Source organism: Ctenocephalides felis, unplaced genomic scaffold, assembly GCF_003426905.1.
Source record: "Ctenocephalides felis isolate EL2017-DRISC unplaced genomic scaffold, ASM342690v1 CF-g0.4_SCAFFOLD_01492, whole genome shotgun sequence".
In the NCBI taxonomy this organism is placed as follows: domain Eukaryota; kingdom Metazoa; phylum Arthropoda; class Insecta; order Siphonaptera; family Pulicidae; genus Ctenocephalides; species Ctenocephalides felis.
This window is the reverse complement of record NW_020537646.1, coordinates 3,357,994-3,373,031: the sequence shown is the minus strand read 5'-3', so window position 1 is coordinate 3,373,031 and position 15,038 is coordinate 3,357,994. Positions and strand designations below refer to the sequence as shown.

The 15,038-nt window shown below is 27.5% G+C and overlaps 2 protein-coding genes across 2 annotated transcripts in view; one reads left to right on the top strand and one right to left on the bottom strand.

Moving 5' to 3' along the window:
- The window catches only part of LOC113370249 (antichymotrypsin-2-like), a 5,377-nt gene extending 4,079 nt beyond the window's left edge, over nucleotides 1-1,298 (top strand). The window contains 1 exon segment of the mRNA XM_026610921.1: nucleotides 1,197-1,298. Coding sequence (XP_026466706.1) covers nucleotides 1,197-1,298 — 102 coding nt within the window.
- A 4,507-nt stretch (nucleotides 1,299-5,805) lies between these two features.
- Nucleotides 5,806-9,641, bottom strand: LOC113370712. The gene is made up of 5 exons (XM_026611406.1): nucleotides 9,454-9,641; nucleotides 8,550-8,684; nucleotides 7,978-8,206; nucleotides 6,626-6,777; nucleotides 5,806-6,079 (listed from the first exon to the last, which is right to left on the bottom strand). Exons 1-5 carry the CDS (start codon nucleotides 9,565-9,567, stop codon nucleotides 5,921-5,923), a joined length of 789 nt encoding a protein of 262 aa, XP_026467191.1. The 5' UTR covers nucleotides 9,568-9,641; the 3' UTR covers nucleotides 5,806-5,920.
- Nucleotides 9,642-15,038: the final 5,397 nt, after the last annotated feature.

Here is a 15,038-nt window from a genome sequence, read left to right as displayed (position 1 = left end):
TTTGTTGAAGTAGATTTCCTTGTGGTAATGAACTCATTAACAAATGATTTATCTTTAATTGATCTTGATAATAATAATAATTTTGACTGATGACAGTTCTAGAAAGTCCAATTTTTTTAAATTTATACTCTAATTCTGATATATGTGTAATTCTATTATGCCAGCATAGAATTCTGGTCAATGTCTTATTCTAATTAATTTGTTAATATATAAATACATCAATCGTTTCCCTTGGGCACTGCGATGCGACAGGCAATCAGCAATCTATAGCATAAACGTAGAAATAATTTTTCGAAATTCAATCGTCTTTTCGAAATATTTAACTGTGTATTTCTCCGAAGTGTTGGTTTGTGTACTTTAGGAATGTTCAACATCCTGACGTTCCGAAATATCGATCGACGTTTGAGTCAGGGTGACGTCATTGCAACATGACGTCACAATGGAGTGTGTGAGCGAGATGACGCAACACGTGGAAAGCGGTAAAGAGAAAAACGATGGACAGGGCTTTGGAACATATAGGAAAATACATAGAAAATTGGTAAAAAAACTATATGTGGTGTATTTTAAAGATTTTTATGATATTGCTAAGTTTTTCGATAGATAGAGGTGCAAAAATTATTAAATTTAAAAATTTCTGGGTCACTATAAATCAATTTTTTATCACGTATGTGTCATTTTATTGGAAAGCAACCAATTTGCCAAGGACATTTGGCCAGCAATTCCGAAGTTTCTTTCTTTAAAAAAGTTGTCTAATATTTTGGGCACTTATTTACTCCGAAAACATTATTTTATTGACATTTATTTTATTTTTATTAATTTAATTTTGATCAAAATTCAAAGATCAAATTTCCTTAAAGATGCGCTTAAAAATCTACGGAATTACTCTGTAACTATAATGAAATTTTAAACTTCATAAAATTTTATAAAAAATATGATCTCAAACTAGAAAAAAATCTATATTAATATAATGTTCAGTTAATTTTGATACTTCTATTTTTCAATCTACACTTTTGTAAGCTACTTGAGTTCATTCATATGTTGCAAACGATTCTATAATTGTAAATTCAGTAAAAACGATTGCAATTTTTTTTCTCAAAATAAATCTTTCTCAGAAAATCAACATAAAAGTTTTTCTACTTGCCATTGTTAATTTAATTAATTATATTATTTACAAATTGAATAAAATATGTGTTTAGGAAAAACCGTGGATTGCAGTCCATGTTTTAACCAATAAAGCTCGTGTTTTATTACTCTTTTTCCGGACACAAATAGGTTACTATACACGATTAGCTGGTTGAATAATTTATTATTTGTTCAATGAATTGTTTGTGGAAAGAAAAAAGAAACTTTTTTCAGGTTGCCATCAGAGGTTTCAGTACTTCTTTATTCTTAAAAAAAAATTCCATGGTAAAATGTAATCAAGTGTACGCAAAAGTTCACCATACATGTAATTGAAGAATAAATGTATTTATGAAGTCGTTGGGGGATTGGAAATATTAAAAAAGTTTTTTGTTTCTGAAACTGAAAAGTAATAATTTATTTTTCTTTGAAATATTGAAAATGTTTATAATGTATTTATTTACTTTACGTTATACATTTGCACATACATTTATAGATTAGAATTGAAATAACATTTATTTAGACTAACGAGGTTTGCTAATAAAAAAAATATAATCAATAATTTCGTACTGAAATAAGTGTTTTATTGAAAAATTTCATTTCAATTTTTTTTACAAAAATGATAAATATTAAAAAAACATAATGTATTGTGAGAAAGCTACAAAAGCTCCTTATATTTTATAAACTAGGGTAAATTATTTTAATTTAATTCAATAATGAAATAAATGAATTTCAACAGCACAGATTCATGTACAATATCTCATTAACATAGGATTATTAGAGGAGATAGTTCTTTTTATTTCAGATGAGATTATTATTAGATATTTCTAACGATGATGCGATCGATTTGCTGAATTGGCTAAATATCCAATAACAAAGGTTATTGTAATACGTATTTTACATTTGGCCTACATCAGCAAATCTAAACATTCAACTAAACTCACCTTGGAGTCATATCCCCAATTACTTAATTGCTAATCCTATAAATATAGCAGAATTGTCCGAAGAGGCTATTTTCACTTAAAACCATATCTGGATCTATATTTTCAAGCAAAAACAGAAATCACTACTGCTTGATATTAGAGCTCTGCTAGAAAGATGGGCAAAAGATGTGTCTGGTGATGGGCAATACTTTGAATGAATCAGATGTAAAAGGTTTTATATATAAAAGTTACATTTCTATAAAAAAACAGCGAGAACTTAGTTGCGCACCTAATAGGATCTCAGTAGAGATCTCATGTGGAATCTTGTTATTGCAAGTCCAAAGATTTTATCACAGAGCTAGAGAAAAACTCTGCTCCTATACATTGCTGATTTATTTTATCACAATATATTAGTTCCAAAATGCAATCCATATTAGAGCTTCTTAATGTAGTTCAATTTTAATGCGCCTGAAGGAATTTGGTGATACATAGCAGTAGTGTTTCCAATCTATATTCCGCAATATTTAGAGAATCTTTTAATCCATTTAGCATTTACATATACATTTAGATAAGTAAATAATCTTCAACAAATGACATCGTTCATTTCGCACTTGGATATCTCTGTTCCTTCAATCCCAACAAGTTGCATCTATTTCGATCGTCCGAAATTCCGCGTTGAACTGAGCTGGATGGAAATAACCGCGCGGTCAAGGAAGGCGCATCGGCGTTCGTCCGCCCGGTGAACATTTGTGAGAAGTGAAATCACCGACGATAAATTTATCTCACAAAAGTGCAACGCGAATCGATGGGATCGTTGACTTCTGGCATTAAGGATTAGGACTTGAATAAAAAATAGAAGAAATATAATTAAGAACTGTATTATTTGCGCAAGAAGATCAAAAACAAGATCAAGAAGTCAACGTTGTGGGACAATAAACATTAGTTAGTTACTAACTAACCATCGTTAACTTCTGGCATTAAGGATTAGTACTTTAATAAAAGTTACAAGAAATATAATTAAAAACTGTATTATTTGCGCAAGGAGATCAAAATCAAGATCAAGAAGTCAACGTAGTAAGACAATAAAACATTAGTTAGTTACTAACTTACCATCGTCGACTTCTGGCATTAAGGATTAGTACTTTAATAAAGGTTACAAAAAATATAGTTAAAAACTGTATTATTTGCGCAAGAAAATCCAAATCAAGATCGAGAAGTTTTTCAATGTTCAAATTTTTTAAATGCTTTCAAAATTTTCAAAATTGTTCAAAAAAAGTTAAAAATTCTCAACAAAAATATAAATTTTCTGAACATTTTTATTTACATTACAGGAAGTCCCAGCAATTTGCCTGAAGGCATCGTGCCATTCACCTCTAGTTCATTTTTTTGTGGAATAGACAAAACAATCTAAGAACTCGTATATCATTAAACTTTTCCCATAGACACTTAATATTTAATGAATATTTCCTATCCGGTCTTGAGACGAGCATGTAATTTTATAATGTGGCTCACGAAGTTCCTCCGGCTACATTATCAATTAAGACAAGTGCTGAAGTAGCCAAGATGAGATGGTTCGTGCGGGCGTAATAACTCATTTGCTTTTGTGCCCGGGTCAGAAGTCAACACTGTAACGCAATGAGTTAAAACAATTATTCAATTAACAATCTTACTAACTATAACTGCATCCTTCCTATGTATCATAAATAACAATCAAATTGGACCAAGAGTCTTTAAGCAGATGATAAAGACTCTACCTATGGGCATTAAATTATTGTTGGGCGAAGAGTTTTGAAGAGATCGTGGCGAATCGCTCATTCTAATAAGATTTTTTTATAATTACTTTGATATCAGTTTTTTGTATATTTCTAAGATGGTCGAGACGTTCACATTTATTGCTTTTATAATAGATTAGGTGATTCGACCATCCTTTCTCATCTTCTTCTGCAGAAATTATCAACTGTTACTAATTACCAACTACACTAATTTTTGTAATATTTTTCACTAGTTAATAGAATCAGCACTCTAGCAACATAAACTTAGCTGATTCAATTTTTATATCTTGAAGTTTTTCATAAATTAGTTGAGTAGAACCATGAGTCTAGGAACTTATACCTAGCTGATTCAATTTCATTTATTATAGTCTTTTTTGAAGTTAATGTTGAATCATTAGCCTAAAAACTTAAATTATTTTTACTTAAATTATTGTTGGAACAAAGAGTTTTTGAGGAGATGTTAATTATGGGACAAAAATAGTTTCTACAAATTGGTTATATTTTTACCTATGAGCAAAACTTCTTATTTGGCAATTTTGATATGCATCCACTTCTTATGACTTTTTACGATAGAATTTTTGACGTTTTGATATTATCTCTATTCATGATCAATATATTGTTTTTGAACAAAAAGAGTTTCAGACGAGATTGAAATAATTTTACCCTTGAGTACAAAATTATTCTTGGATAAAAACAATTTTGGGCTATATTATAAATTGCTCTGTAAAATTAAACAGACCAAATGATTCAAATTTTTATTAGACAAAATGAGATCTATGAGCTATTTATTTATTTCTATCACACTAGCTATTTCTGTAATTATATGTAATTATTGTATTATTTAATTGTTTGTCAATTAGTTAAACATTGGCAAATTATACATTGTTCAAGAAATAATAATGCAACTCACGCAATTTGAAAGATAATAATTGTTCGATTATCAATTTATGCAGTTATATTTATATAGGTAATTTTATTTCTTTGTATAATAGTTGTATCGTGTTGTTTATGATTTCGAGGGGTCCTTTCAAGTTATTTGTCTAATTTATGAATCTAATTTTGTTATGATATTGAATTTCAATAGTCATAATTTATGTAACAAAAAAAAGATTATATAGTTGAAATATTTATTAAAAATATTAATATCATTATTACAAACATATATTTATAGTATAAAACAAACAATAAATTTTTAATATACAAAATCTATTTAAATATATATTTTTAACATAAAACTAATTATAAAGAATATTTTAGTAATAAATTAAGGAATGAGTTAATAATACATTTATAGAAGCATACATATAAAATCACTTATATAGCAGCATAATTTTAGTAAAAAAATTATAAAACGATACTATTTTTAAGTGCTATATGTTGTCAGTTCTTTGCCGAGAAGTATAAAATAATTTTGGAATAAGTCATTAAAATATAAAGGAATATTGGATACGGGCACTTTTTTAAAAAGCGGGTATCAATATTAAAAATACTGTGTAGATATCATTAAAACTTAACATATAAAATATTTCAAACAGTTTATATAATCACAAAAACATGGGTAATAATATAATAATTTATGCAATATCTATGAACCCAATAAAAGACGCATGGAATGAATTTACATATTAATTTTTTTTTTAATTTTTACTAAATTTTTATCAAGTAGAAATTAGCTTTTGATATGTAATTACGAAATGTCCTCTTATATAGATAGTAATTATAAGAAAGAGAAACAAACTTAATGGCATAGTTATGTGGGTAGTTACTAGAATTGTATGTTGACTTATATATTCTACATTCACATTATTTGTTTTATATTACACCATTAAAAATTAAAACCTATCGTGAACTTTGGGAGGATAAAGCTCATAAATTTTAATGAGAAAAAGCAAGTAATCCAAACGTATAGAGATTACAAAGCAAAATGAGCTTAAAATTAGTAAATTACTCTTTGGTACCTCAAGAGTTTTGTTACTACCATGCGTAGTTTATTGGCCTTATTTTATTGGTAATCAACATAAAATCCACTCGCTCAATTACAGTATTACGTATTCGTTCGTGGTATTCAAGATAATAAAACTTACTTTTCAACGTTTTGTAAAATCCTCAATTGTACATCGTATAAGTTTTCCAGGCTGTTAGCAATATCGTAAGGGCGGTGGCGAGGAAGCTCGCCTGTAATCCGCTGACTGAGTTGCAGACTTTCGTGACATGGGCCACGGAAAAACCGCGCCTTCGCAAAAGGCTGTGGATGCCATGAATTTCCTGAAGGAAATGGATTATGGAGAATTAGATGGGATTAAATACGGTTTAGCATTTTCTTGACATGTCGCGAATCGTAAATGATTGCGTTCTTTGTGATAACAAGCATGATTTATTCAACGGTAAAATATAATATATTCATGATTATGAATAAGAAAAATGTAATGTCTACATTATTATTGCCGAAGCAGCTGAGATGTGCCAGGAATTAAAATAATATAAGAAACAATATATGGTTTGGATGAATAAGTCTGCGCATGCGTCTATCAGTGATTGCACATCAAACTTAGCCTATAATTTAATTTGAAAAAATATTATTTTTTAACTAATGCAGTCGTGTGTTGCCTTACTTTACTAAATCACAATACAAAAAAAATACTTATTCAAAAAATTATTCTCTCAACTATGTTGAAAATTCTTATTATATCATTATTAACTTTAAATTTTTAAACCATCAATTTCATAACCGGCATTGAAAATTTGAAAAGTGTTGGGCAAAATGTTCGTCGAAGATTGAGTTTGAATGAGTGATTTAAAAATGTTTTTTACCTGTGAATCAAGTTGGCGAAGTTGTCTGGACAAGACGATGGTAAATTGCCTGCTGTCAGGAAGACGTTCGCAAAAGTATAGTACTAGATGGTCTTTCACGGCCTTCATCACTTGAACAGTCCCAGTGAATTGATTATATGAATAATCGAGAGCTGAAAAATAATACAGCAACACTAAATATTTGTGAAATTTATAAAAATTATGTTTTAAACACCAAACCACACTAAAAATATAAGATAACTCTAACTATATTTACAGCAAGTGGTCTTATAAGTTTGAACATTATTAAATTTTTCTGATCATCCAGACCAAACTCATAAAAATGTTTTTGATGTTAATGCATTTGTAAATATAATAATAATAATAATAATGATAGGTAGGTAGTACTGCCCTAGTACTATACTGCCCACACTATTGTCCAACTCAATTCAGAAAAGATTTCGAGAGATTTCCCATTGCCAATTTACACTACAGTGCCCGAAATGAGCTATTTTTTCAGAAACATATTTTCGGAGTAATTTTTTAAAATAATATGTATCTGTTACCATCATTAACCGTTTAAAACTTTGAAGCCACAATTTTTGGAATCTTCAGAAAGCTCTTCACAATTGGCAATTACTTGGATCTTACAATTTTTATGGTTATAAAGTACGCATAACGATTACAATAAAACAGTTGAAATGAAATATAATATATTAATTATTAGTCTTGTTTATTAGAGTTTCATAAAATTTATTGTCGGTCAAATGTTAAATAGCACTGAAGGCCGATGTAAACAATGCTTTGGCCACGTCATTAATTAAAATATCGTAAAATAATTGAATATTTGTAAAAATAATTTAACAGAATAATTCATTTAGTAATATAAATATAAATAATATATTAGTAAATAAGACTGTGAGTAAAATTATATCATATTTGTTTACAATATGTGTTACAATTGCTTTGTCCTTCTTAGAATAAGTTGCTTCGCTCTGATGAGTAGTGTTAAATTAACCTTGGTCTTGACAAAAAGACTAATTTCTATTGTCCATCGTTATAATGTGTTTTTTAGCAAATAAAATATGAACATTTTTTTCGTTGTTATTATTTGAAATCAGCAAGCAATGATTATAACCTTTCTTAGTGCTTTATGAGCTGTTGTGGTGTACTTTGTACTACCTGGCTTTGTTAGAAGGTAACCCAATAGGTATCATTTTTCTTTGTGATGAAATTTTTATTTTACATACTTGTAAAGTAGTAATGTTCCTAAAGTCTATTTTAATTTGTTTGGGTCTACGTTTAGAAGTAAAAGCTGATACCACTACTGTTTGATATCAAGTTGTACGTAGCTTTCTATTTTTATTACTTACGGTCTCCCCTGTAAGGTGCTGTAGACAACCAGTATCCACGTGCAGAATTGTTGTATTGCAAATAATAGACCACCGTTTTTCTGTCTTCGGACCATGTCAACCTAAGATATCTAAAAGATCGATCTGAAGGTCTTCCTGTAGGGTTCCAAGATTGGCCGCCTCTTCCCTGCTGCCTCCTTTGTTGGTAACCGTATTCTCCTGGTCGATACGACGTCTCCGTTGTCGTCATCTGGATAAAAATTCATATAGCAAACCATTTGGGGTAAAATATTATTTATCATATTTTAAGCCTTGATTTTTTATTGTATATTATAGAAACAATCAGTGCTCTATAAATTATAAAAAAGAAAAATAGAAATAGTAGGAATTAACATGGAATTGACTATGGATTATACTGTAATATAAAGGAAACAAGAAAGGTGCCTTAGGTAGTTTCTATAAAAGAATTTGGCAATAAAAATTTGGATTAGAACAAATATATTGATTTTTATCTCTCACTTTGTTTGTTAAAAAAATTCAAATGCAAAGATCTAATAGTTTAAAATAATTCCTAATCTAAAAATAGGATTTACCTCGTGCGTTGCATCCAGTATATTTATTATAGGACACCTCGAGACTGATTTATTCGTCATTTCATCCCTAACAAGGGAATAATCGTCTGTATTCGTGTGTGTTATTTCTTCAGCTCCAATCCATAACCCCATGAGCTGTAAGTTTTAATTATCATATTTTTTAATAATTTATGAAACACAACAGTCTTAATTTTTAGTAGATTGAAAAACTTTATAAAGGCACAGAATGATTAAAAGCTTGTACTATATCTTTGTTTTTGATTTCAAAATTGATAAGATTTAATCCTTAAAGCTCAAATATTAAGTGATCGTTTATCTGCGATAATATAAATTTATAATTATTTAATAATTAACTTTATCCAATAACTGTATTTTTATTTAAACTTTGTAAATAGGTACTACATTTTCGTGGCTCTCTAAAGATTATATGTGTAAACGATATTCTCTATTTTTTTCTCTATTTTTTCTCTATTTACCAACTCTTTTAAGTTTTTCTTAATTTAGAGAAACAAATGTATAATAAAAATGCTTTTCATTTAAGAAAAAAAATATCGTTTCAATAAATACACGATATTAAAATAGTATACTTCCTAATCCTTTTATTTATGAATCGATTTACATAAAATGCAACAATAACGGTTTTGAATTGTAGAGAAAGTAAGTTATTTTTTCTTGTCAATTTTTATTCATTTGAAATTTATATATTTGTTTTTTTAAATGAGAACAAGGCAATACATTTGATAATATAATTACATTTAAAAAAAAATACTAAGTTAAAAAATACATGAAAGGCTCTGTATTTTTTTTTATTTAATCTTCCGTCTAAGGGCGACTATTCAAATCATATTATATATTCGATTAACTTGTCTTTTATACAGAATTTTATAATTTTGTTTCCACTCACACTATCGATATCAACATCTGTTTGAAAATTCACCGGTCCACAGTTTTCATTGAAAGCTCCGACAACCTTTGAACAAAGCACGGACAAAGTCGCTAAGGCCAAAAAGCACCACATTTTGTTGACTAAAATTATTTTGTTCACACACAAAAAAACTTTGAATTTTTCTTTATTATTTTATTACAATCACCAGCACGATTTTATTTAAAATTTAAAATGATTTTTAAATCGAAACGCGTTCTCTTCAGTTCAGAGCAAACCGCCCACTGCCTGAACTGCACTAGGATGGTTGTCAGACTGAATGTGTAAGACCTGATCTGATTGTGAGATGAGAATGAGTTTTATTCGAGTTAATTAATTGACCAGTCACTCTGGACCCTCCTTTGTTGTTTTGAAATAATGATATATTACACTGTTAAATTTGTGACAGACAAATGAGGAAAAAATACCACAATTCCAAAAAGTAATTTGTTAAAATTTAATTTGATTAAATTTTAAACATACTTATAATATTTTGGAATTAAATTAAATTAATTGTTTATATCTTAAAAATTATTTTACTATGTTTAACAAAAACCTTGGCCGTTAAATTTTTCTTGTACAGAAAAACATGTTGTACATAATTAAAGTGCAGAAAATCGAGCTTAAGCCAAAAGTTTATCATTATCATTGATAATATCATTTATTATCAATTATTAAAGTATTAAAACATTACTTGGCATCATGACATCTTATTAAATATATTTTTAGAATTTTGTCGAATAATATAAATCAAATAAAATATATAACAATAAAGGGTTTATTTCACTGTTACTGGAAACTGGTACTGAAATGATTTTTGCACTAACTTTTGGTCTAAAATACCACGAAAAATTACCAGGTCATCCAAACAAATATTTAAAAAAATCGAGTATAGAATTTCCTACTCGAAGATTAAAAAAATGGCCATACGATCTTAAATAAAATGTCAAAAATAAAATTTCTCATAGGAGATAAACGTCTTAAAAAATTATATTATTTTGATCGGCAATAAATATATGTAAAAAAAAACTTTGGTCAGGATGGAAGTCATTAACATTTTAATTTTATTCATTTATATATTAATTTAATTTATTTTTTAATTTGAATACTCTTTATTCTATTTGACTAGCATAATTGCTTTTAAAGTATATGATTCAAAATGCGGTTTTTGTGTTTTAAATTAAAAAATTGTTAAGTAATTGTTAAATTGCAAGAATATTAGGACATTGATCAATATCATGACATTTGGTCAAATATATTTTTTGAGAATATTGTAAAATATTATAGAGTAAGCAGAATATATACAACAACAAAGAATTTATTTTACTGTCATTATTAGTAATTTCTATTGCACCCACTAACGGTTAGGATGGACGTCATCTATATTTAAATTTTATTCTTTTATATATTGATTTTATTATTATTTTTTTGTAAATTAAATACTTTTTATTCTAACTAATATATTCGCTTTTGAAGCATATGGTTCAATTAATGTGGTTTTCGTGTTTTCAAATTGTTTGTGTTTTATCTACTGAAGATGTATCAAATTACGGCTCGAAACGTACAGATTTCTATTAATTTTTTAGAAACATTATACGAGAACAGAAATTAGAGGCAAATCAGAGTCAAAACATTTATAAATTTAATATTAATCATCCCAAAAAGAATGCGCCTGCTTCATATTTCTAAAAATAATAAAATAATAATAAATAAATAAATTAATCATCATATTAACTATAATAATAAGAATATAATCATATTTGACCAAAGTACTAAAAACATAAATCAAAATATTTTACATTTATTAGAAACGAATCATTTATTTTATTTACTACTACTATCATTTGGGTAATTAATTATGGGATTTCAAATTAAATTAAACACTTTCATATTATAATTAATTTTAATTTATTTTAATTTCAAATTTTCCATCGAAACAATTATAATGTACCGACGACACTTTGTTTAATCTTTGCTGGAGGCATTTTCTTACCACATCGCTATTTTTGGCCTCAGAGATCGTGCACCCAGCAGATGTCCTCAAAGGTGCTGAAGATATACACATTACTAGGGGGTCCTAAAGTTCTATTTTAGATTTTATTTCGAACAAAAACGAAAAAAAAACTTTGACATGCCAGAGTGAATGCACGGCGTGATTTTAAACACAGTCTGTAAATTCAGGAAGTTTGAGTTTGGAACGATATTGTGGAAATAAAATTATTTGTAATAATAAAATGATTAAAAATAGTATAACTAGTGGGGCGCATGGCATCGTGCCTTAAGGCAAATTGCTGGAACTTCCCGTACCAAATTTTTTTTTTTTAAAAAGATTAACATTTTTGAAAAAAAAATATTCTGAAAAAATTAGATTTTTGAGAAACTATAAATTTTTGACGAAAATTTACTTTTTTTTGAAAAAAAGACTTTTTCAAGAAAAATTTATTTTGAAATATTTTGAAAATTCTGAACTTTTTTTTCAAAGCAATCGTACTGCTTTAACTGCATAGAGTTTTCATTTTCGATTTTTTTGCGATTACTATAACTTGCCCTATGGGAAGTTAATAAAGTTTCACAAATAACTCAGAGCCACAAATTTCTTTAATTGGGATCAAATCCGCATTTTGGACCACCTGATATCGAGCAGTTGTAATAACTGAATTTGCATTGAAGTGTAGATTTAAATATGTTTCCAAGGGGAACTAGCTCTTTGTGATATTTTTGCAATAAGTGCAAATATATCACCACTATTAGGAAAGGGACAACCATTGGGTTGCCTTCTAAAAAGCTACTTAGTTGATGCGTATCGTTATCATAACAGTAGATATTTAGATCTCTCAGATCTTACTGTTGTTTAAAAATAATATAGCTTACTATTATTACATTACTATAGTAATTTCATTTCCAGTATATGAATCCCAACGATCATATTTGCATACGCAATCGCTATGTTTTAGACAACGTTGTCAATAATAAAAAATAAAATACCTACACACAATAGCAATATATATACACACACATATATATTATATATATATATATATATACATATATATATACCTAAGTCAAGTACATATTTTATAATTTTTTGCATCTTGAAGCAATAACGTACAGGCGGTGACATAACCTCAATTAAAGCACGTCTTTGTCCGTGATGCTAATTGGTGACACATCCAGATGGCTCATGAATGAATGAATGAATCAGGATTGCACTGAACCATGATATATATCATACAGACACCTTCAAATATTATCAGGACTTACTCGATATGATAAGCAATTATTTGTAAAATAATGATAAATTATCAGTTTTGTGAAAATGATACTGCCAATCTGTCAATCGAAGTGTGGCCCCACCTGTTTGACTAGATAGTAAGGCATAGAGTCTCTCTCCCAACTAATTTTATAATATTGTTGACAAAAAGAAATATATGTGGTGCGCTGTATATTTATATACAGTGCAATAACATAAAATTATAAAGTCGCTTAAGAAAGTGTATATGACTAATATACTCATATACAAAGTCAAAGAAAGAAAATAAAAAAAAAAAACTAGATATATAGCTATATTAAAAAGGCCATGAAATCTTTGGTAAGAGGGTCAGAACAAAATAGACAAATTAAAATTTCAACTAGTATTTTGATTGAGATGCAGAATTATAGACCAAGGAAAATTTGCCTTTGCTAAGATTGTATTAATGTTATTTAAAGAGCTTCCTATTGAACTTTGTTTTAAAGCAGATATGTCTTTAGGATAATTATTATAGAGACTTTAAACTCATATATTTCAAGGCCGGGAGTATGTTCGCGCCAAATCAAAGCATGCAATTTATGATTAAAAATAAAATAAAATCAATCAAAAATTATTATAAAATAAAGTCAATCAATAGAATAATTAAAACATTAAAAATATTGTAAATACAAGTACAATTTGTAGTTAATTAAAAATAAACACATAATATTATAATTAAAGTGTTTTACAACTGTTGTCCTTTAAAAATCAAATCAAACAACCATCGAAAAAACAAATCATCCAAATAGTTGCTCTTCATTTCTATGAATCCATACATCAAGCAAGCTCTATATTTTCATGAAAATATCGGACTGAACCAAATTTAAACAAATATGAGTATTTTTAAGCAGCTTGGCATTAATTAATGTTTTTGGAACAAATTTTTAATTTTAAGCTCTGAGAGATCAAATAGTAAAATATAAACTAAACGTTATTAAATATTACTATTTCCATACTCTATTTATTTTTAAAGTATAACTGATAAATCGTAACGATTAAATTTGTGATTAAATTTGCACCAATTTATTTCTTGTATACTTTAAGAAAGTGTAAAGTATTTTAAGTAGGTGAGACTATAAACCGTCCACACCCTCAGGACGGTTGTGACAGGGGTTAAAAAGGTATTTATATCTATTTTCTATTTTGATCGGCAATAAATCTATGCAAATAAAAAAAAATCTATTTTAAATTATTTTTTCTCAAGACAAGATGCGATTCTCATCAATACTAAGCCAATGAAAGTTGATTCTTTAAATTTTGTTTTTTGTCTATCGTTTTTTGTCTTTGAATTTGTTTTATCTATTCCATATAAATTGGTAACAGTATCATATTAATATATTTATTTAAGTGAACTCTATGGCACAAACAATTGAAATTAATTTCCACAATAGATATTTTGTAGCTTGATATAGTAATTTATTTAGCCATGGTTGATTTGGGCAATTGCTTTAATAACCATATGACGCCGTGAGTCACCTCAGAGAAAGCCACTTGCAAATAAATTCATTATCAAAATGACAGAAATTATCCGATTATGATGTTTTATTTGCCATCGATAATTATAGAGTTGTTAGAAATTTTGACTCATCACTGATTAAAACATATCTAATCACCATTACATAAAAAAGTAAATTCTGACGACAACAATGCACTTGTTTTTTTCTAAAAGGATTATTGAGATCAATTTTATTTATTTTTTAAAGCTCTAGCATTTTTACATGTTTTTTATATTTGGTACAGTTTTGAGTTTTTATATGTAAAATTTTATCAAAATACTTGAATCAATTTTTATTGATTAAATCGAATATTTTTACGTATGTTACGTAGTTTATGCAACTTTTTTCAAGGCAAAATTTCACCTAATTTTTTGTTTTATTTTTATTTGTATTTAATTTTTTTTTACAATGAGTTTGATTTTTTGTTTAATATTGAATAAGAAAATCTTTTAAATTAATTTTATACTAATTCTAAATTATAATTAGAAAACATGTGATTTAGTCTAAAATTATTTAGAAATGATCACATACATTTTATCTAGAAAATTATAAATAAAGTTAAGTACTTGTTATCTAATCTTAAATTTTATAATATTTATCAAGAAATTTCGTCATCGTAAAGCAGTGAATCCCTAACTTTAATAATAAGATTCAAAATTCCTTAAAGTTTTATACCAAAACAAATTTCTTCCAGGAAAATATTTTAATTATTTATTAGCACAGAACTGAATTAATGAAGAACTTGTGATAAACTATATTTTTTTTACTTTTGTAGTATATCT

What these genes read in the sequence shown, in the direction of transcription:
- LOC113370712 (XM_026611406.1), bottom strand. Translation starts at nt 9,567, where the DNA reads ATGTGGTGCTTTTTGGCCTTAGCGACTTTGTCCGTGCTTTGTTCAAAG. An exon ending in TACTGGATGCAACGCACGAG is followed by an intron (nt 8,207 to 8,549) that starts GTAAATCCTATT and finishes ATTTTTATCCAG; the next exon opens with ATGACGACAACGGAGACGTC. An exon ending in AGCACCTTACAGGGGAGACC is followed by an intron (nt 6,778 to 7,977) that starts GTAAGTAATAAA and finishes ATTATTTTTCAG; the next exon opens with CTCTCGATTATTCATATAAT.